The sequence below is a fragment of the Leopardus geoffroyi genome, chromosome B3 (genome assembly GCF_018350155.1).
Source record: "Leopardus geoffroyi isolate Oge1 chromosome B3, O.geoffroyi_Oge1_pat1.0, whole genome shotgun sequence".
Lineage (NCBI taxonomy): Eukaryota > Metazoa > Chordata > Mammalia > Carnivora > Felidae > Leopardus > Leopardus geoffroyi.
The window spans coordinates 145,618,302-145,642,266 of NC_059337.1; the positions used below are offsets into that span (position 1 = coordinate 145,618,302).

General features: G+C 42.0%; 1 protein-coding gene across 4 annotated transcripts in view; it reads right to left on the reverse strand.

Annotated features, from left to right (window-relative positions):
• Positions 1–23,965, reverse strand: part of PPP1R13B (protein phosphatase 1 regulatory subunit 13B) — a 100,690-nt gene that overhangs the window by 46,054 nt on the left and 30,671 nt on the right. For 3 of the 4 annotated variants that reach the window (XM_045448375.1, XM_045448376.1, XM_045448373.1), the window contains exons 2-3: positions 11,241–11,388; positions 1,234–1,353 (exon numbers count right to left, since the gene is read on the reverse strand). In XM_045448375.1, the coding sequence (XP_045304331.1) occupies positions 1,234–1,353; positions 11,241–11,388 (268 nt within the window). Of the gene's footprint in view, positions 1–1,233; positions 1,354–11,240; positions 11,389–12,739; positions 12,865–23,965 lie in introns of those variants that run through there. The other variant, XM_045448374.1, reaches the window with a different exon arrangement.

Genomic DNA, 23,965 nt, shown 5'->3' on the forward strand with positions numbered 1-23,965 from the left:
ATGCTTCTAGAGCCACTTTACACAGGGACGAGCCGATGCAGATGGACAGAATTACGCTCTGTCCCTGGTGCACGGCAGCGGCACAACGCGCACGTGGTGGGGCACTGTGCTCACTCACCTGTTCAGGAGACGGTCCACACCACCAGCTCAGGGCACAGAGCTCCTCCTGACTTGTGGCCATAGAGTGGCGCCCTGTGCGGCCGCACCGCCACTCCCGTAACCCGACGCCCACGGCAGGCCCTCCCGTGGCTCCCACCGCAGGGTTCCATGACTACTAACGCTGCGTGCACATCACTGTGCGCGTGTGTAGGCACAGCTTTAGGATAAGTTCTCAGAAGTGAGGCTGCTGGGTGAGAGGTCTGGTGCCTTCCTAAGTCTCACAGATATCGCTAAACTGCCCTCCACAGAAGCTGCTGACCGACACTCCCACGGCAACATGGCAGAGTGTCTGTTTCTCAAGCTCCTGGCCAACGCTGTCATTAAATGTTCTAGTCCTCGCCAATGTAACAGGTGAGATACACTATCCCCCTGTCTTCTCTGCATTTCTTTTATGAGGAGTAAGGCTGAACATCTTTTCGCATACCCTAGGGCCATGTGGATTCACTTTTCTGTGACCTGTCTTTGTAGACTTCCCCTTTTCTTAAACGGGTTTTCCTTATCAATTTTTAGAAACTTTTATACATAAAGATAGTCAGCCCTTTACAATATGAGCTATAAATGCTGTTTCCCAGCTTATAATTTGCCTTTTGACTTTGCCCAGGGTGGTTATTGCCACTCAAGCCGTGTCGGGGGCGGGTTCTTCTGTTTTCAGTAATTCAGTTCTTTTATGGCCTAGTGTTAGGCTTAGAAAAGTCTTGTTCCCTCGAAAAATTTTAAGTAAAACCCGTATCTCTCAGAATTCTTCTAATCCTTTCGTGGTTTCGTTTATTCTTAAACTCTGGATATTCGATGCATCCGGTATTTATCAACGGTTTCTTTCAACAGCAGGAGCCCTCACATGTCTGACCACATCACCTGACTGACTTAGGGTCCTGAGAGGGAAGCAAGGGCGGAAGCAAGGGCGGAGTGACTGTCAACTGCAATAACAGAGGGCAAAGAAATGGGAGATCCCACCTCCCCCTCTCCCCACTTGTGAGCAAAGGGAAAACAAAACGTGAACGATTTAACATCTATTCCTATTTTACTTAAATTAACTGTTACGGCAGGAATTAAACGGGGAAAGCACTCGGCTACCTTGCTCACTGCTCTCGGTTGGGGAATCCTCATGTCGAAGGAAAAATTTCACTTCTTCCCTGCGTGGCCCCCACTTCTGAAGATGTTCGTACATCATGTGATCAAAGGGTATGGGACGCTCTAGAAAAAAACCACATCTTATTTATTTCAGAAATAAAATGACTCCAACCAAAAGCAAAAAATAAATAAAAATAGATTTAAATAAATATACACATATACATTAGAATTCAAGGATATTATAAGCACTAAATTTTAATTGTAATGAAGTAAAAGCAGGAGTGTGAGTGGGAAATAATCTAGGTAACACATAAGCACGAGAAGTGTACATAAAAGCGATTCTGCAACATTAAATAGGGAACACTGAAAACTGCCCTCTATAATACTTATTTACTGTATCAGGAAGCAGTGTGCCTCTCAGTCTTCAAAGAAGCACATTAACAAGCTGGCCCAGCATGGCCATTCACTAAAATGCTGCGTGTGGCCATCAGACGCGCACGGGGTGCACGGCGCACATCTTGGCCAGTCAGGTACCGCTACTGGGAATGCTGGCCGGCACTTGCAGAGGCCAAAACTACCAAGTTGATAATAAAAAATACATTCTACAGAATTAAGTGTACTAATGCACTTCAAATATTAAAGAAAAAAGCTCAAAATAAAATCCTAGTAGATTATCGACACCAGTGACTAGAGAAGAGCACGGACATATTTGTTAAACTTACGAGGTACCATTTCTTACGTTTATAATCCTAGTTGCCTTAGAACTGCATCATGTGTAGAAACAGAAAACAAAACAAACACAAAACAAACACAAAAAACCTCGGTTGTTTGCCTTCTTCTTAGATATCTGAAGAACTGCTTCCGGATACTGATCCCGGGTTGATTACATATATTGAGAAAATAGGCTTGTCTTTTAATTTTGTTGGTGCCTTTTGTTATACAGAAGTTTAAAAATAATGTAAGCACTTATCAATCTTTTCTGATTTTGAGGTTTTTGAACAAATTCTCTTAACTCCAAGGTCGAAAGAATATTCTATATTTTTTTCCTACAAATTATAAAGTATTGCTTTTCATTGTCCTTATGGAACTGGCGTTGCTTTTCCTACTTTCATCATCAATGGTCCCCACATCATTTACTTACTAGTGTCTCCTTTCCTCATAGAGACACCTCTGAGCCGTCTCAGGGCTCCTCGGGCCCCGATCTCTTCTAGCGGGTGGGCTGTCACTCTACCTCCACACCGTGGCTGCAGTCCCCACTGCTGTGGTTTTACAGTTGGTGCTGCCATCGGCTAGGACGAGTCCCCTCGCGTGGCTCATCTTTGAAACGGTCTTGGCATTGCCCAGCCCTTTGGGCTCACAACTATTTGAAAGGAGCTGCTTGTCAAGTTCTTTTTTTAAAGGTAGGCCTTTGACTGTAATCATACTAATTTATTTACAAGTAAAATTTGGGGAGATCTGAAATCTTTGTAAACCGGGTCTTCTAGTCCGTGAACATGGTTCTGTCTCTCCATTTTTTTCAAGCATGTTGTGTTTTTCAAGGATTTTTTTTTTAATCACCATAGAGATCTTATAGATCTCTATTCCTTTGTACCTTACAGATTTTTTGTTTACATAGCATTTAAAAATAACTTTCATTTTATCTATTTTTTTAATGTTTATTTTTGAGGGAAAGGGAGAGAGGCGGGGGGGGGGGGGGGAGGACAGAGGATCTGAATCAGGCTCCAGAGAGCCCGACGCAGGGTTCAAACTCACGAACCGCGAGATCATGACCTGAGCCGAAGTCAGACGCTTAATCAACTGATCCTCCCAAGCACCCCCAAAATAACTCTCATTTTAGAATGATCTTAGACCTCTAGAAAAGTAGCCAAGACAGTACAGAGTTCTGATACCCCTTCACCCAGTTTCCCCTAACGTTAGCATCTTAACTGAGTATCTCTGTCAAAGCTAAGAAATTTACACTCGTACGTTACTGTTAGTTAAATTCCAAGCTTCATCTGCACTCCACTGGTTTTTCCCCTAATGTCCTCTTTCGGTCCCAGGAACTGAACCAGAAAACTACAATTGCATTTACTTGTCTTAAACCCTAGGTCTCTGCTGGTCTGTAATAGTTTGGTCCTTCCCTGTTTTTTTCATGACCTTGACAGTTTTGAGGGGTTCCAGCCAGGTATTTTGTAGAATGTCCCTAATTCTAGCTTGTCTAGTGTTTTCCCCCTGGTTCTAATGAGGGGATGGGTTTTGGGGAGAACTCCACAGAGGTGAGGTACCTTCTCATCTCATCATACCAGGGTGTGCGTGCCATCACCATGACAGATCGTGTGATGCTGGCCTTGACCACTTAGCTGAGGTGGTATCTGCCGGGTCCCCCGCTCCAAAACTCCCAACTACTACCTCATTCTCCAACAGGTCGCTGGCAAGTGGTGGGTGTGTAGTGCATGGGGAGGACCGTCGGCTGATGACATTGGCCTCTTTGTCCAGAAACATCTCCCCCAACATTTCCTCACATGCTGAGGACTGATCCACAGGACCTATTATAATATCTACCTCTGTAATAGGAAATTGGAGGGAATTTTTCTTTCTAAAGGGTTGTATACCTCAGGAACTGTCCCCCCACCCCCACTTGTTGCTGTTACCAACGTTAACAAATGTGGTTTATGAAGGTGAAAAATGAATTGTATTGTGAAATTTTCTTTTCTTTTCTGGTAATTTCTTGCTTAATTATTAATTATGCCTTTCTGTTTTACATTTTATTCGTGTTTATGTTTTAAAAATATTCTTGGAAGCCCAAAGTAGCAGTTTTTGAAGACAATGTATGAGATAAGAGAAATTCTAAACCTAGGCCTACATTCCAGAGAAATGAAAACATATGCCCCCACAAACACTTGCCCAGGAATGTTCACAGCAAGCATTATCACAGCCAAAAAGTGGAAGCAACCCAAATGTCCATCACCTGCTGAATGGAGAAATAAAATGTGATCTATCTTACAATGGATATTCATAAGCCAAGAAAAGGGATTAAGTACTGAAACATGCTACAACGTGGATGAACCTTGAAAATATTATGCTAAGTAAAAGAAGCCAGACCAAAAAAGCCATGTATCATATGACTGGGTTTACATGAAGTACCTAGAGGAGTCCAACACATAGAGCCAGATGATCACACAGTGGTTGCCAGTGGCTGGGGGGGAAGGAATGGAAAGGTACAGACTTTGGTGACGGCTACACAACACTGTGAATGTCCTAAATGCCCCTTAATTATACATGTTAAAATAGTGATTTTTATGTGCGAATTTTATCTCCACTTAAAGGGGAAAAAAGGAAATCCTGAAATGCTCCCAATGTTGCTTGTGCCTGAAGTCAGGAAGGACATCAGCAAGACTGGGGGCTCACAGGCAGCGACCTGGGAGAGTGCCGAGGCGACACCGAGCAGTGTCGTCCACCTCGAGCACAAGCATATGGCTAGGGAGAGACCTTTCTCTAAATCTGCTCACCGGGAGAAAGCAAGAACTCTGCAGGCTGCAGTCCAATCACACATTCACAGTGTGATTTATTGCTCTGCCCGAGGTTAAGTTCTACATTTCTTTCTTTCCTTTTTCTTTTTTTTAGTTTATTTATTTTTAATGTTTATTTATTTTTGAGAGAGAGAAAGAGTACGAATGAGGGAGGGGCAGAGAGAGAGAGACACACACACAGAATCTGAAGCAGGTTCTAGGCTCTGAGCTGTCAGCACAGAGCCTGACATGGGGCTTGAACTCACCAACTGTGAGATCATGACCTGAGCTGAAGTCAGACGCTTAACCGACTAAACCACCCAAGTGCCCCTTTAGTTTATTTACTTTTGAGAGAGTGAGGGAACGTGAGCAGGGGAGGGACAAAAAGAGAGGGACAGAGAGAGAGGGAGACAGAGAATCCCAAGCAGGCTCCATCCACATTGTCAGCAGAGCCCAACGCAGGGCTCAAACCAGTGAACCATGGAATCGTGACCTGAGCCAAAGTCAAGAGTCAGACGCTTAACTGAGTGAACCACCCAGGTGCCCCAGTTCTAGATCTCTATAAAGAAAGAAGTCCTGCCAGTCACAGCAATGTAGCAAACGGTGCGCTCCTAACGTGCCTTTTCTGTGCATGTAAGCAAGCTCTGTCTTGTTCTTTAAATGTCAGGGCAAGTACAGAAACGGTCTCATCTCAGTTGAAAATGAAATCTGTGTTTGCTCAGCTCAAGTTTAGCACACAACTGAGTATTTGCACAGAAAAACCAAGCACAGAGTGTACTTTCAAGAAGTAAATATCGGGGCGCCTGGGTGGCTCAGTTGGTTGAGCATCCGACTTCGGCTCAGGTCACGATCCTGTGGTTTGTAGGTTTGAGCCCCGCGTCGGGCTCACTGCTATCAGCTTGGGGCCTGCTTTGGAACCTCTGTCCCTCTCTCTCTACCTTTCCCCCACTTGTGCTGTCTCAAAAATAAAGGAAACATTAATTTAAAAAAAAGTAAATATTATACATTTTTAGTTTTGAAAGTAACTTTTTATGTATATAGGCCCATATAAAAGATTTTTAAAAATCACGTGTACTGTAATTTCATAATGTTGAGGCCTATATGTAAGCCTAATCATGTTTTGCACAGAATTGTGCCTTAGGCCATATTTTATTCATATTGCTTTGGCTTATGGGGTTAAGTAGCTTCAGTTTTAGTCACTTTACTAATCAACATTATCCATAAGTTTTCATGTTTTTTACATTAATTAAAATAAATTTACAACCTTTATTTATTTTTCTAGCTCAATAAATGTTTACTGAATGAAAGAAAGAAAGACTTAATTATCAACAATTACCATAGAAAAATAAGTCACAGGAAAGTAATGTTGCCTTGACAACCTTTACTTAAATCTACCAAGTCTGAGCATAACTTTATAAAAGTTAAACCCAATTTTGTCTTAAGTCAGTCATTTAACAAGTTTATCGTTTCCCTCTCTGAATTTAAAATTTCAGGGGCGCCTGGGTGGCTCAGTCGGTTAAGCGTCCAACTCAAGTCATGATCTTGTGGTTTATGAGTTGAAGCCCCGTGTCGGGCTCTGGGTTGATAGCTCAGAGCCTGGAGCCTGCTTCAGATTCTGTGTCTCCCTCTCTCTCTGCCCCTCCCCTGCTTGCCTCTGTCTCTCTCTCTCTCACTCATAAACATTAAAAAAAACTTTTTTTAATTTCAACGAAAAGATTAATTTCAAGAAAAGTAAGCTAAGTTTAACTATCTTTTTAAAAAAAATACTAAAGGCTAACTAAAACATCATTTTTGTTTAAAAGTGAAAATAGAACTACCCCACATATATAATATGTACTATATACCTCATCAGTATCCATAATGGAAATCTATGATAAGACTTTCAAGTGTTCTTGGATAAGGCAAAAATAAAATTAAGTAGGAAATTTAACAAAAGGAAATGCTGAAGGTTCTACCTATATTCCTGATTTGCAATAGAGTGGACCCTATGTGGGAAAGGGAAACCCAAGTACAGTAGGTTAATATAATAAACTGGCCATATTAACACAAATTAACACAGTGTTACAGGCTGAGCTGTGTTCCCCCACTAATTCATATGTTGAACTCTCTGCAGAACCTCAGAATGCAACCTTTTGGAGACTGGATCTTTAAGGAGGTAATAAGTAAAAACGAGGCCACTGGGGTGGGCCTGAATCCAATATGGCTGGTGACCTCACAAGTAGGAGATTAGGACACAGACACGCACAAGAGGGAAGACCAGGGAGGACAGGGAGAGAAGGTGGCATCTGTAAGCCAAGGAGAGAGGCCTCAGGAAAGACTAAGCCTGCCGACATCTTGATCTCAGACCTCTAGCCTCCAGAATTGGGAGAGAATGAATGTCTGGTGTTCAAGCCAACGAGGCTGTGATACTGTGTTATGGCAGCCCTAGCAACCTAACATACAGACCCACCGAGAAACAGTCTCTTCTCAAAAGCATTAACAATTATACTGGAGTATTATACTTATGACGTACTGATCACACTAATATACCATGAGTCGTAGATGCAATCATTTTTATGGAAGGATCCTCTGAAACCTGGAAATCACCGTAAGGGTTTCTCTAGGGTAAAAAAGACAGAGAATGGCTACCTTAAGTGCTTTCCCCTTCCTCCGAGTCTTACCCCCTAGAAAATACCTCTTCAGGGCCCAGCTTTGCTGGTCTGTTTTACTCAACGACTTGTGTTTACTAAGGAGATATGACAGTGAACAGACAAGTTCCCGCCTTCAGGAATTCTAATACAATGCGAAAACTATAGGAAAGCTACTGTATTATGTTCTGATAAATAACTATGACAGTACTGGAACACAGAGGAGGGATGCTTAAACACCCTCTGAGATTCAAGGAAGGGAGGAAAGGCAAGGAATGAATAGAAGTTAGCCAAGCAAAGGGGGCAGGTGCTAGGGATTGTTCTAGACAATGAGAATAGCACATACAGAAGCCATGGCAAATACAGTACACTGTGACCCTCTACTGTGAGGCCAACCTCATTCCTGATGAGGTAAAACAAACTATAATGACTTACCTATCCCCTCCTTCCTGTCACTGTTATCAGACTGATAACTGAGAACCTGCCCTCTTACTTCTGGTTTAGTAACAGTCCAACACTTATCAAAGTCAAGTTCCTCTCAATGTGCCCTGAAATCTCTGCTCTGAATTCTAAGGAGAACATCAAAAGCACAAGACTTTGGAAGAAAATATTCAAGTATCATATACCTGATAAGGGATCTGTGTCTAGAATATGTAAAGAACTCTTACTGGCGATGTAATGTATGGTATGGTGACTTTAGTTAATATTGTATTGCATGTTTGAAAGTTGCTAAAAGAAAAGATCTTAAAAGTTCTCTTCACGGGGCACCTGAGTGGCTCAGTCAGTTAAGCATCCAACTCTTGGCTTCAGTTCAGGTCATGGTTTCACAGTTTGTGAGACTGAGCCCCACGTCAGTTTCAGCACTGACAGCATGGAGCCTGCTTGGGATTCTCTCTCCCTCTGTCTCTGCCCCTCCCCCACTCATGCTCAGGCGCTCTCTCTCTCTCTCTCTCTCTCTCTCAAAATAAACATTTTTTTAAAAAAGTTCTTATCACAAGAAAAAAGAAGTTTTGTAACTGTGTGGTGACAGATGTTAACTAGGCTTATGGCAGTGATCATTTCACAATATATACAAATACCAAATCATTAGGTAAACATGAAACTAATGCCATATATCAATTATACTTCAATTAAGAAAATAAGCAAAAGTTCTAATTATTTCTCAAGTTGCGTGGGTAGCTCAGTCAGTTGAGTACCTAACCTTTTTTTCTTTTAATGTTTATTTATTTTTGAAGGAGAGACAGAGTGGGGGAGGGGCAGAGAGAGAGAGAGAGAGACAGACAGACAGACAGACACAGAATCTGAAGCAGGCTCCAAGCTCTGAGCTGTCAGCACAAAGCCTGATGCAGGGCTCAAACTCACAAGCCATGAGATCATGACCTGAGCCAAAGTCAGATGCTTAACCGACTGAGCCACCCAGGTGCCCCGAGCATCTAACTCTCGACACTCAGGTCACGATCTCATGGTTTGTGGGATTGAGCCTCGCACTGGGTTCTGGCTGACAGTGAGGAGCCTACTTGGGACTCTCTCTCTCTCCCTCTCTCTGCCCCTACCCTGCTTGCATGGTCTCTCTCAAAATTAAAAAAAAAAAAATTTAAAAAATAAATAGACATTTCTCTAGGGGTATCTGGGTGACTCAGTCGGTTAAGCATCTGACTCCTGGTTTTGGCTCAGGTCACTATCTCACGGTTTGTGAGACTGAGACCCGCATCCGGCTCCAGATGACAGCATGGAGCCTGCTTGGGATTCTCTCTCTCCCTCTCTCTCTCTGCTCCTCCCACGCTCTCACTCTCTCTCAAAATAAATTAACTTTTAAATAGACATTTCTCTAAAGAAGATATGCAAATGGCCAATGAGCACCTGAAAAGATGCTCAGCATCATCAGCCACTAGGGAAAAGCAAATCAAAACCACAAGATACCACTCACACCCACTAGGATGGGTGGAATTGTATACCTAATATCAAGCGTTGGCAAGAATGTGGAGTAACTGGAATAGACTGATGCTGAGAATGTAAAATGGTTGCTTTTGAAAACAGTCTGGCAATTCCTCAATGAGTTAAGCAATTACCAGCCAGCAATTCCACTCTTAGGTATATACCTAAGGGAAGTGAAAACGTAGGTCCACACACACATCTGTACATAAATGTTTACAGCAGCATTACTCAGGATAGCTAAAAGGTGGAAACAACCCAAATGTCCATCAACTGATCAATGGGTAAATCAAATCCACCCAATGGAATATTATTCAGCAACAAAAAGGAATGAAGTGTTGATACCAAAACAACATGAACGAACCTTGAAAAACATCATGCTCCATGAAAGCCAGTCAAAAGGGAATACATGTTGTATGATTACATTTATAAGAAATATTCAAAATAAGAACATCTACAGAGACAGAAAAGAGATTAGGGGCAACCTAAGAACGGAGGGGGTAGGAAGGGAATAGGAAATGACTGCTCATGGATATGAAGTTTCTTTTTTACAGTGATGAAAATGTTCTTTGATTGTGGTGATGGCCGCACAACTCTGAATGTCCTAAAATTACTGAATTTAGGTAATAGGTGACACTTTCAATAGGTGAATTGTATGGTATATGAAGTATATCTCAACAGAGCTATTTAAAAAAAAAGCGTAAGACTTTAGTGACTATCCCTAAGTACCCTTTAAACACTTCCATTTGGATGCCATCCCATTATCACCTCAGACTCAACATGTTCTAACTGATCATTCTCTTACTTTCCAACACAGACCCATCCATACCCCAGTCACCTGTTTTTTCATACCACAAAAAGGTTACCCTCCTCCACCAGTCCTGACGGCCTTTGTGCGAGCTAGTTCTATCTCTTCCCTGCTGCCTACTTTCTCTCAATACCAGTCCCTTAGCTATCATAGGAGCATGATACTTTCATAATCTTCTCTTGTTCCTCCTTCACACTGCTTCCCTTGCTGAGTATACCATATCTGCATTCAGCCTCTCCTTTAGACTCCAAATTATTTTGCAGAATTTTCTGTATTCAGTATTATTTATGCTGATCTTCTCTGCCTAGCTGGATGACCAAGTCCTTAAATGTAAGAGCCAGCAGAGCGGACCCTTGAACAACACACGTCAGGGACACTGCACCCCTGTGCAGTCGAAAATTCATGTTTAACTTTTAACTCCCCCAAAACTTAACTACTAATAGCCTACTGTTGGACAGAAGCCTTACTGATAACATAAATAATCGATTAACATATATTTGGTATGTTACATGTATTATATACTGTGATCTTACAATAATACCTGACTTCTTCTTAATTTTGGGCAGGGGGTGGTATTTCTAGGCTATGTGGTTCATCTGTGAGTTTTTCCAAACTTGCAAATCTCCAAAAACGTTTCCAATATATTCACTGAAAAAAATCCACATATAAGTGGATCTGCACAGTTCAAACCTGTGTTGTTCAAGGGTCCACTGCACTTGCTTTTTACAATTTAATAAATATTTATGGCGTGCCTAGTGTTTTAAGGGTTTTATATACAGGGAAACATAAAAATGTTTCCGCCTTGAAGTATCAGGGGAAAAGAAGATGAACAAGTCAACACATACCAAACAAAACACTGTAAAGTCTCAGAGCACACAAAGCTCTCACTGGGTTAGCAGTGAGATCTAGAAAAACCTCATCTAAGAGCTATATCTCCTTTCCCTGCTCATTTCAGATGGCACAGATAAGGGTCAAATCACATCACATATATTTTACAAAGAGCATTTGTAAAATCTTTCTCCCATGTAATATGGTGTCATTTTAATTATTCAATTCCTCACTATCACAGATAACTAAGAACCAAAAACAGTATTTTGCATTTGATAAACATTACATTTGACGTACTTAGTAATCTCTATAGAACCTAATACATACCATTTCCCCTCCACACTTCAGCTAAATGGCAACTGCCCTCTCCAGGTTCCTTGCAAAATTCTACAACATCTCGACATGTTGTTTCTGGTGTTATGGGAACTTCTGTTAAAATCTGCTCGTTGTTGCTCAAGAACACGGTTAATATCATCTGTAAGAGAAAAGATTTAAGCTACAATTTACAGTCATTATCATAAGGAGATCAATCTGTAAACTTAAAATGATCCCCTCTACCTCCCACTCCCCCACCTGTACCAAAATGCCCTACAGGATTAACTTTTGGAAACAGATAAGCTAATCTAAAATTCATGTAGAGTGGCAGTCGGAAGAGCACATAACTCTTGACCTCAGAGTTGTGAGTTCAAGCCCCACGTGAGGTGGAGAGATTACTTAATAAACTTAAAAAAATTAAAAGATAAATATAATCTGCGTAGAGAAATTAAAATGTAAAACAAGTCACGAGAATTCCCAAAGAGAGCAGTATTAGAAGGGACCCAACAGCACTACCAGATATTATGAAGCCTCAAAAGCATATAGCAGAAGCACATGCACCCATCAGGGCAACAAACTCTCAAGTCCAGACATGGTGTGAGTGAGGAAGGAGATGCCTCCACAGTGACGAAGGAAAAGACCGTGCAGTGAAGGAGGTTTGATCAATTAAAACTCCCAGCTGCAAGGGAAAACTGGCTTTATACTGCACATCACAGACCAGCATAAGTTCCTAATAGATCAAATATTCAAATATAAATCATAAATTTATAAAAGCTTAAAATAAAACCAGGTAAATTCCTTCTTATAACCTTGGAGTACAGAAGTTCATTCTCGCTATAACTAAAAAAAAAAAAACCCAGACACTACAAAAAAAGATATATTCAAGTAATCAAATAAATGAATCTTTTACAAAGCAAAAAGAAACAGGAAAAAATATCTGCAACGCATATGACAAATAAAAGGCTAAACTTCTTAATATATAAAAGGCTTCTGGGGCGCCTGGGTGGCACAGTCGGTTAAGCGTCTGACTTCAGCCAGGTCACGATCTCGCGGTCCTTGAGTTCGAGCCCCGCGTCAGGCTCTGGGCTGAGCCTGTTTCCGATTCTGTGTCTCCCTCTCCCTCTGCCCCTCCCCCGTTCATGCTCTGTCTCTCTCTGTCCCAAAAATAAATAAACGTTGAAAAAAAAAATAAAAAAAAAAAAAATATATATATATAAAAGGCTTCTAAAACTGGTAACAAAAAGACCAAATATCCAATTTATTTTTAAAAATTGGCTGAGGAAGGGGCATCTGGCTGGCTCAGTTGGATACGTGCAACTCCTGATCTCAGGGTTGTGAGTTCAAGCCCCACATTGAGTGTAGAGATTACTTAAAAGTTTAAAAAACATTGGTTGAGGAAATACAATAAAATGCAAACGGCCCTTAAACATGAAAACTTATTATCACATATTTGAAAAAGAGTAAAATAAAAATTGTCCAGCTTTTTTTTAATCTTAAAAAAAAAATCCTACCATTTTGATCTAAGCTATAAAATGATCATAATGGAAGGAACTTCAAAAACATTTCTCCCAAGGTACGACTGAAACTGAAGATTTTCTTCAGTCAGACATACTATGAAGGACTTCAGTTTGTCCTATGATCAAAGTCAGAAGCAAAGTCTGCATGTGTCCCCACAACCCCCTCTCACTTAGAATCTCAGCTGCTGATTAAGTATTTTATTTTAGTTCACGGTTAAAGAAATTTTTTCTCAGAGGTGCCCTAAATTCCTAAATCCTGAGATTAAATATCCTCACGTTGACGTTCTGGAACCAACACCGCGCCCCCCCCCCAACCCCCATCTCAGCCTGTCCTTCTGAGGGGGAGGGGCCGTGCATTTTCTGAATGTAAATCAGAAGTCACTCCCTTGCTTAAAATATTCAGGAGCTCCACAAGGCTCAAGAGCAGCCCTTCCCCAAACATTTGTTTTCTAGTGATGAACAGCAAACAGGCGTCTTCACTGAGCACTTCAGAGTCGAATGTTCACGTGAACCTCTACTTCCTCCCCCAGAGACTCTTCTGGGGCTTGATCTCCCTGGAACTCCGTCTGAGAAAAGCCTAGACTTCAGGGTGAGCTACCACTGCCAGCCCGATTCGGTGTCACCTTCCTGGCCTTCCGGTGCCCCCCCCCCCCCAGCCCCAGGCAAGTGCTGTCAGGCTGCTGCCCCAACCCCCCCTTGCTTGACAAGTCCAATTCACCCTCCAAAATCCAGTTCACGTGCTACCACCCTTGCAAAACCTCCCTTGGCTGCCTCTGCTCACCAGGGAGGCCACATGATCCGTCCTTTGTGACCTAGTTCCTCTTCACATACATCTTTATTACATCACAGCACGAACATGTCCTCCGGCCCATGAGGCTCCAGTAGGTCACTTCTGAGTCTGTCACCTGCTGCTGCCTGGCCAGGATCTGGGGCAGGGCAGGCCCACGGAAATCTGGTGGACTCCATGAATGACACTAAGAAGACTCTGCCCCACCGTACAACTGGGGAAGGACTGCACATAATCTAAGACACGTCCAGTTTGTCCAGTAACAAGCATGGTTCCCCTCAGTTCTTCTTGGATATTACAAATACATTTCAATTCTATAAGAACTTAAGCAGTTATTTCTGCTCACTAACCCATATGAGGAAATTATAAAAATGGGGGCTTTGGAATACTGAAATAAATGGCCTGGAACCTACAGAATTTGGAATAAAATAGTAATTCCTGGATCCAGTGCAAACAAGTCCAGAACTGAAGGGCCTTAATGCTTTAACCATTTCTTTCTTTCTTTTTTTAAACGTTTTATTATTTGTCGGAGTGGGGGAGGGGCAGAGAGAGAGAGAGAGAGAGAGAGAGACAGAATCCAGAGCAGGCTCCAGGTTCTGAGCTGTCAGCACACAGCCCGACACCACCCAGGGCTTGAACTCACAGACCTTGAGATCATGACCTGAGCCGAAGTCAGCTGCTTAACCGACTGAGCCACCCAGGTGGCCCAATACTTTAACAGTTTCAACAGAACCAGAATATATTTTTATTCTTGTTCACACACATTTATTTTACACTGCTAATGGTACGTTATGTAATTTCATAGCCAATGCTTTTCAAGATCTAGCAATATATTTACCTAAATCATGCTTTATAAATCAAAAAAAGCAAATTAGTGAAAATATATTTCTTCTTTTTTTTTTTTTTTTTTTTTTACTACCTTCCCTTTAAGGGCTAACACTACAGTTCACTAATAAGTAGCAGAGTGAACACTCTGTTTCCCTCAGTTCCTCAGGGTATTTTAAGTTCATTTATTTTGAGAGAGCACGAAGAGGAGAGGGACAGAGAAAATCCCAAGCAGGCTCTGCACTGTCAGCACTGAACCCAACGCAGGGCTTGAACCCACGAACTGTGACATCATGACCTGAGCCAAGGTCGGACGCTTAACTGACTGAGCCACCCAGGGGCCCTTTACCAGGGTATTTTTATTCCTTATCCCTCCACCCCGGCCTGTGCAGCCCATGGTATGTTCTCAGTACCACGGGGCAGTGAATGTTTACATCATCACTTGCTCCTGGAAGACAGAACCCTGGCCAGAGCGGGGACCAGTATAGTATGGCACCCCCACCACGGCACAGGGCACCCCGTCAGCATGCACTCACAAAAGCTCGGCTTGCGCTCATTTGCTCTGAAAAGCAGAGTCTCTGATGAACATGTTGTCAGGATGAACAATGGAATGACACTATTTTGGGACACTTTTTGAATTACCCAGACTTTTCAGCTCACGAGTAAGATCAACATGGTGGGGTGGGGGAGGAGAGGCAGAATGGCACACTTAGGAGTCTGAACGCTTAATTGTAAAAGCTAAGCCCTCCCAGATAACCTACCCCAAAGTCACTAAACACTACCTCCGTTTTTAAGCTCTGTTCTGTAATCTTTAGTAAACCCTAACTTTTCTAACCTTAGCAAACTTCATTTTCCCTAATCTCTAATTATCCAATCCAAGCTAATTTCATTATAATCATGACAGATTTAAAAGCTTTCAAGCTAAATGAAACATGGCATTGACCTGGATAGTGCAGGCTTCCCTAGAGCATCACCTAAGATTAATGCTGAGAAGGCTGCCGTTATTCTAGCAAGATCTCCTTCACTTAGGGAAACTGAACAACTCCAACACAAATATCATAGCATATTGATCCTACAAGCACCGTTTTGTTTACATTTTCACATCTCTGAAATCACAACATATCTTACAATTGACAGCGTGTCACAATCCAACAGGTAGTATTTTTTTCTCTCTTAATACTAAGTGTAAGACAGAGATGAAACCCAACAGGATTAGGGAACCTAAAGAAAACAAGTGCAGGAAAAAAGAAAAGCAGTTAAGGTTTATCCTTCCTAAAAAATGAATATGCTTAAGATAAAAGACTTGGTTAACTACATTAGAAAAACACGCAAAGATCTGTACTGCGAGCTGTCACAAACAGAGCACGTGACGGCAAGACGCCCACCTCAAACCATTCCAGACAAGTCACAGCCACAGACCCTGCTGGCCCTGCTCCCCGTCCTCAGTCACCCCCAAACGTCCGCCTCCTCTTGGAAGTTTTCCTGACACCGGTGTTCACCCTTCCTGACCCAACCTGAGATCCAGCCTCCTGTTCCACTTTCCTGTGGCAGACTGTGGCTACTTACAGTGCAATCAATATTCCTACATGAAATAATGGATGTTTTCTTGCTTACATCCTCTAGCAGAACAGTATAGCGACTCACGGGAATGAGTTATACAACCCATTATCAGGCTCTGAAATCGTCTAAGTTTGTCTCAAGCTGTGTATTTATTTTTAAAAAATCTAAAAATCCCAAAACCACTATAAGGCTGCTGAACTCAGAGCCTGAGTACAATGCTGGACACATAAATGGTGCTCAGTAAAGGAAGGCAGACCAGCAAGCAGGTAACTGTATAACCCTATGAACTAACTTGGGAGGTCACTTTATCCTTACTTTCAAGAACATTAGAGCTACATAAAGAAAATCAATTAATCGCTAATAACCACTGATTTACATATCTACACATATCCTTTAAAATGTTTACAAATTTGGTATTTAAAGGATGTTCTTGGGGTGCCTGGGTGGCTCAGCTAGTTAGGCGTCCAACTTCAGCTCAGGTCATGATCTCACGGTTCGTGGTTTGGAATCTCTGTGCTGACAGTGCAGAGCTTGCTGGGGATTTTCTCTCTCTCCATCTCTCTCTGCCCCTCCCCAATGCATGCGCATGTGCTTTCTCTCAAAATGAAATAAACTTAAAAAATAAAAATACAACAAAATATTAAACACAGATTTACATGATCTCACAATTCCACTCCTACTTACCCAAGAGAGTAAAAATACATGTCCATACAAAGTCCTGTATGTAAATGCTCACAGCAGCATTATTCATAACAGCCAAGATGAGGAAGCAACCCAGATGTCCATCAACCAATAAATGGATAAATAAAATGTGACATATCACGCAATGGAATATTATTCAGCCATAAAAAGAAGCACCTGCTGGCTCAGACGGTAGAGCACGCGACTCTTGACGTCAGGGTCGTGCTCATAAGGAAACCTGAAATAAGCCAAATTCTGTCATTGGCTCTACCACTGACTTTGCTGTGCCTGCCTGGGGAAGCACCCCCTCCCGTCACTACAGGTCATGGCTTCTCTCTCATCGGCAGCTCAGCAGGTAACGTGGATAGGACAACGCTTTAGGACAACGCTTCTCCGAGGTTGCTGGGCCTCACCCCCGCAGGTGAAACATCAGATCCCTTAGCTCACCAACCTCACCTACTTCCATTTTCTAGTGGAAAAGGAACTCAGGGACAACAAAGATAACTGAGGAGAAATAAAACAATAAAAGCTATACCACACTGCAGGTACTGGTAATAAATAACTCACCTGGCAGCTTATAAATAAGTAGCTCATAAAAGCCATAAAAAGCAACAGCTGGAGTGCAGGCAAAGAAACATCAGAAGACCCTTTCAAGTTTTCTAGTGGGCTGTGCGCCCCAACACGAGAGTCAACATTAGCTCCCTTCTGACCCTAGCATGTTGTAACACTGTTCACCAATTCACCAATTTAAAATCTCAGAAACATCAGGGCTGTAAGGAAAACTAAGTCTAAGACATCGCCCTGTATGCCTCATCCCACTTCCCTAAACCAACCTCTCAAAGACTGAAACACATGCCAGGAAGCCCTTGCCCACTCACACAGAGCAAGGAGCATAAAGTAAGACGAACCTGGGAGGTACCCTAGCCTCCCTTCTCTCTCATGCTCCACAAACATGTTAGTAATACTGCTGACCCTAATTTCAAAGTACACCCAGAATGTGACTTCTCTTTTCCACTGCTGCTACCCTGGCCCAAACCACCACTACCACTCAGCTGGACATTTGCAAGAGCAACTTAATTGGTCCAGTTTTCATTCTTGCCCTTCAGGTATTATCACTTCGCTCAATACTCTCAAGTAGTTTCCTACCTCTCTCAGAATAAATTCCAAAGTCCTAAGTACCATCTGTAAGGTCCTACATGATTTGCATCTCTCTCTCTCTCTCTCTCACACACACACACACACACACACACACACACACACACACACAAGCTGGGAGGAGCAGAGAAAGGGAGAGGGAAGAGAGAGAATCCCAAGCAGGCTCCACGCTGTCAGTGCAGAGCCTGACACAGGGCTTAAACCCAGACTATGACATCATGACCCGAACTGAAATCAAGAGTTGGACATTTAATCGACTGAGCCACCCAGGTGCCCCAAAATTTTTTTCAATAGGTTGAGTTAGAAAGGGTAGGCACACACCTTCTCATCTTCAAGGTCTCTATAGAAAAAGACTGCCCATATTTTATCCCTCTAATCAGTAAGTTGGTCCACATCAGAGAGAAGAAAAAAATAATCTTTGAAAAATGAAAGTCAGGAGCCCATTACACACACACACACACACACACACACACACGTTAACACTGGGCAGATTTCACTCACACCCAGAGACGGTCTGGCCGTCCCTTGTTAAAGCCTTCCCTCCTCCCACAAGGTGGCACTGCAGGGCATCAGGGAGTGAGTGTTCCCTGCCCCGCTCAAGTCGGGGAGGAGTAAGATTAACTACAAAGAAAACAGAGGAATAGTTTAATAGTAATAGTTCAATTTCCAAAATTGGGATTTGCATTATTTTGGAATAAAACAGAACTGGCCTTTGGAGAGCGACGGGATTTTTTCCTAAGAAATGAGAAGAGCAAACCTGCAGGGCTGCATCTTTAACCCTCATGAGGGAGCAGATACATTTAAATATCTGAGTAGTTGATCTCACAGTTTGTGAATTCGAGCCCCGCTGTCGGGCTCTGTGCTGATGGCTCAGAGCCTGGAGCCCGCTTCAAATTCTATGTCTCCCTCTCTCTCTGCTCCTCCCCCGCTCATGCTCTGTCACTCTCTCCTTCAAAAATAAATAAAAACATTAAAAAAATTTTTTTTTTAAATATCTGAGTAGCATCTATTCAAAGTTAAATGTCCATTAAACTAGATCCTCAATAACCATATCAATTGTTTAGTTCAAATCACTGTTTTTATTTGCTTCAATAATTAAACATTTAAAAAGTATACATTCTAACATACAAAAATTCCCTCTCACCAATTTGAGTAGATGAAATCTGGGTTATACCTTATCGCTGGGAATACAAAACATACACCTTAGCTTCCCTTCACCTTATTAATGTCCTATTTAAAAGCATACGCATATAAAGGAAACCTGTGTAAAACCGTGCAGAAATGCAAAATTCACAAAACTTTCCATAATGCTTTAGATATGTCATTACTCTCAGGTGTGGAGGTGATGCAGCTGACCAAACTGAATCTAGTCACTAAAACTTAAAGAATCTTCCACAATAGGGGCGCCTGGGGGGGCTCAGTCGGTTAAGCGTCCAACTCTTGGTTTCAGCTCAGGTCATGATCTCACAGCTCCTGACTTCGAGCCCTGCACTGGGTTCCACGCTGGTGCAGAGCCTACTTGGGATTCTCTCTCTCCCTCTCCCTCTACTCCTCCCCCGCTTGCTCTCTCTCTCAAAATAAAGAAAAACATTGAAAAAAACCCCAGAATCTTCTACAATAGATAAAGGGCAGTATCAACTCAACTCCTGTTGATCCGCGTCAGGAATCACTGCCTGGTATGACGGCTGCTTTACTGACATCGTCCAAGTGGACAACACCGGGAAAGCAGAACAAACATAGATTTTCAAACCACAGGCGGTGACCTACCAGTGGGCTATAAAATCAATTAGTGCCTCAAGGGCCAGTTTTAGATTTTAATGGAATAGAACAAAAAATATAAAATAGTGTTAAGAGAACAAAAAGACAAACCACAGACTGGGAGGAAATATTTACAAAATATATATCTGATAATGGACTTACATCCTATAAATATACAGAGAACTCTTAAAATAAGCAAACCAATCAAAATATGGACAAAAGATTCCAGAAGATCAAATAAGACATACAGATGGCAAACAAACAGACAAGATGCTCAACCTCACAGATCACCAGGGAGTTGCAAATTAAAACAACAGCGACACCACACACCTATGAGAATGGCCAAAACCCAGAACACAGACACCACCAAATGCTGGTAAAGATGCGGAACAAAGAGAGCTTGCTGGTGGAAATGCAAGATGGTACGGCCACCCTTTGGAGGGCTGCCTGGCAGTTTCTTACAAAACTAAACATACCCTGACCATATGATTCAGCAATGGAGCTGCTTGATATTTACCCAAATGAGTTTGAAACTTACATACAAAAGCCTACACAGGAATGTTTATAGCAGCTTCATCCAAAACTTGGGAGCCACCAAGATGTCCTTCAGGAGGTGAATGGATAAACAGACAGTGGTCCATCCAGACAATGGAATAGTAGTCAGTGATAAAAAGTGACAGCTGCCAAGTCACAAAAAGACACAGGAATTTTTTAAGATTTGAGACACCGAGGGATCTTAAATGCATACTACTAAGCGAAAGACACCTATCTGAAGAGGCTACACAATGTATGATCCCAACTAAATGACATTCTGGAAAAGGAAAAAACTGTGGAGATGGTAGAAAGATGAGTGGTTGCCAGGGGTTCGGGGGACATACCCATATTCTATATGATACTGTAATAGTGGATAAATAACATTACACATTTGTCAAAACCCACGGACCTGTACAATATAAAGAGGGCACCCCTGGGTAAATTATGGCCTTTAGTTGAATAATTTATCAACATTAGTTCACCAATTATAATAAATGTAGCACACTAAAGCAAGATGTTAATGACAGGGGAAACGGTTGGGGCTCAATTTTTTCTATACACCTAAAACCGGTCTAAAACAATAAAGCTTATTAACTCAAAATAAAAAATGAAACAATACACTACACACGGTAAGGGTAAGTGTGGTCCCTTGAAATTCCAACTACATATATTTATACAGAGAGATGCATGTGTGTGTCACCCTGGGTCACCCTGTAAAAGGTACTTCCTAGTGTGGGTCACGGTCTAAGTGGTTTAAAAGACACTGCTTCTCAGGGCCTCACGAAACCCAACGAAATGAAAATTCACTGCACTGCCGCCACTGTTTATCAGTGCTTATTATTAGGCACTGATACACACACCACACAGTCTCAATTCCCACAGCAGCTCTGCAGGACAAACAGCACCCTTCATTTTACAGAGTAGAGAAAGGAGGCGTGCAGAGGTTCAATTACCTGTCCAAGGTCACTTAGCTCATTAATACCAGAGCAGGATGCAACCCCAGTCTGACTCCCAAGCTCTGCTCTGAATCACTAACCTGCTTGAAGCACTAAAGAGCAAACGTTTTAGGGCACCTGGGTGGCTTAGTCGGTTAAGCATTCGACTTCGGCTCGGGTCATGATCTCGCGGTTCACAAGTTTGAGCCCCGCGTCAGGCTCTGTGCTGACAGCTTGGAACCTGGAGCCTGCTTCAGATTCTGTGTCTCCCTCTCTCTCTGCCCCTCCCCTGCTTGTACTCTATCTCTGTCTTCCCAAAATAAATAAATGTGAAATAAAGAACAAATTTTTTAATAAATAACTTTCTTACTTATACTCCCCATTATTTAATAACTTCTCAATTAACTAAGTTTAATCTAGTGTTTATATTTGAAACTGTCTGAAATGCAAAGTTAATCATTATACAAGGGAACCAAAACAAAAAAAACGTGTATTTTTTCTAATTAATCAACTTAACTGTAAAGATTATCTGGCTAAAACCATATAAATGTTCTAATTAAATTTTCTTGACCTTTCAAAAATTTATGTATACCTCAAATCCTCAGAATAAGACTTCGTCTGTCTATATATTCCTTTGTAAAATTCAAGAAAATATATTCCTATACGTACTTTTTAAAACTTATCTACCTACTACTAGGTATACAGCTAAGAGAATTAAAAGCATGTCTTACAGGTTTTCTTGCACAGAAATTCGAGCAGAAATGTTCACAGCAGCATTATTCATAATAGCCAAAAAGTGTAAACAGCCCAACTGATGAATGGATAAACCAAAGTGCTGTATTTCTAGAATGAAATATTACTTGGCCTTAAGAAGGAGCTACAACACAGATGGACTTTAAAAAGATGATGCCTGGGCTCATAAATCTGAAGCAGCCAGATACAAAAGTCACATATATGATTCCATTTACATGAGACGACCAGGCTAGGCAAACCTGTAGAGACAGAAAATACAGCAATCTGACTGCTGGGGGTTGGGGGCAGGAGAAATGGGGAGTGACTGCTGAAGGGTACACAGCTTCCTTTTGGAGTGACAACAATATTCTAAAATTAGACATGGTGATGGCTACCCAATGCTGTGAATATATTAAAACCACTGAACTGTACACTTTGAAAGTGTGAATTTTATGGTATGTGAATTATGTATTAGGATAGTTGTCCCTTAAGAAAAAAAAATTTCTAGCTATGCCAATTATCTAACCTGTATAATCTATACAATCAGTAAAATATTTTCCCCAACGGAAATAACATTAAATATACATGTTATCGCCTTGTATAGGTTTCTTTTATCAAATAATAAACATTTATAGTTGTACAAATTCTGTTTTTTCATGTCTGTTAATATCAAAAGTACTAATTCTTTTGTCAGTAGGAAAAAAAACTTAAAACAAAGATATTTAGCAAAATAATGTCTCTGAAGAGCACTTTAATATAATCACGTGTATGGATATACCATAGTCAATTCTACTCATCTCATGACACAAAATCAGAATAGTTTGCAAAGGAAATGCAAGTCCAGTAACACTCCTATCTTTTTCCAACTGGTTGGCCATTTTCTCTTTCAGATTTGAGCCAGCTCTTGAATACCACGATCCCACTCTGAGTTTGCTTATAATGCTCTCAATTACCACGCTTGAAATGTTTCTCATCTTTAGAAAACTACGCAAAAGTGAAGTGTGGAAAACAAAAGTCCCACTGCCTAGAGCTTATCTGTGCCACTGACAAAGGAAAAATACTCAAACAGATGTCCCTTGGGCCTTGTGGAATCTAAATCCAGGCACTAATGACATGAGCCATGATAAGACGTCCTACTGAAACAAGACAGACCACCCTTGTTACAGCAGAGTGATACGGTAGATAACGTATCACCTAATTCGGTGAGTTCCGTGGAAGAAAAGTTCAGTGTTAGCATTGTTCAATAACAACTGTAACCAGGATCTAGAAATCACTATGAAAATGAAAAATAAACATTAATTTACCAATCTCCACACAAAACAGTCATAAAAAAGACTGCCTAAGCATTCTGAATAACTTTAAAAAGTGAAACCTCCACATTTTATATTTTCACAATAAATGCCTTCTTGCTAATATTTTATGCTAGCAAAACTTCTTGTTGGAGTGGCATACATACAGAGCTACAAATTTCTTTTTTCAAATTGTTATTGACATATTTTAAAGTTTATCTAATCTCTACACACAACGTGGGGTTCAAACTCACGACCCCAAATCAAGAGTTACATGGTCTTCTGACTGACCCAGGCTGGCACCACCTTTTGGACTTTTATTCTATAACCTCAATTTTTTTAAGTTTTATTAAATATTTTTAAGATTTTATTTTAGAGTGCGTGTGAACAGGAGAGGGAAGGGGAGGGGGAGGGAGAGAGAGAGGGAGGGAGGGATGGGAAGTGACACAGGGAGGGAGACAGAGAGAGAGAGAGAGAGAGAGAGAGGGAGGGAGAGAGGGAGGGAGAGGGGGAGAGGGAGAAGGGAGAGAGGGAGAAAGGGAGAGGGAGAGAGGGAGAGGGAGAGGGAGAGAGGGAGAGAGGGAAAGAGGGAGAGAGGGAAAGGGAGAGAGGAGGAGAGGGAGAGGGGGAGAGGGAGAGGGAGAGAGGGAGAGGGAGAGAGGGAAAGAGGGAGAGAGGGAAAGAGGGAGAGAGGGAAAGGGAGAGGGAGAGGGAGAGAGGGGGAGGGAGAGGGGAGGGAGGGGGGAGAGGGAGAGGGAGAGGGGAGGGAGGGGGAGAGGGGGAGAGGGAGAGGGAGAGGGGAGGGAGAGGGAGAGGGGAGGGAGGGGGAGAGGGGGAGAGGGAGAGGGAGAGGGGGAGAGGGGGAGAGTGGGAGAGAAGATCCACACTCAGTGTGGAGCCCGACACAGGGCTCGATCTCATGACCCTGGGATCGTGACCTAAGCCGAAATCAAGAGTCAGATCC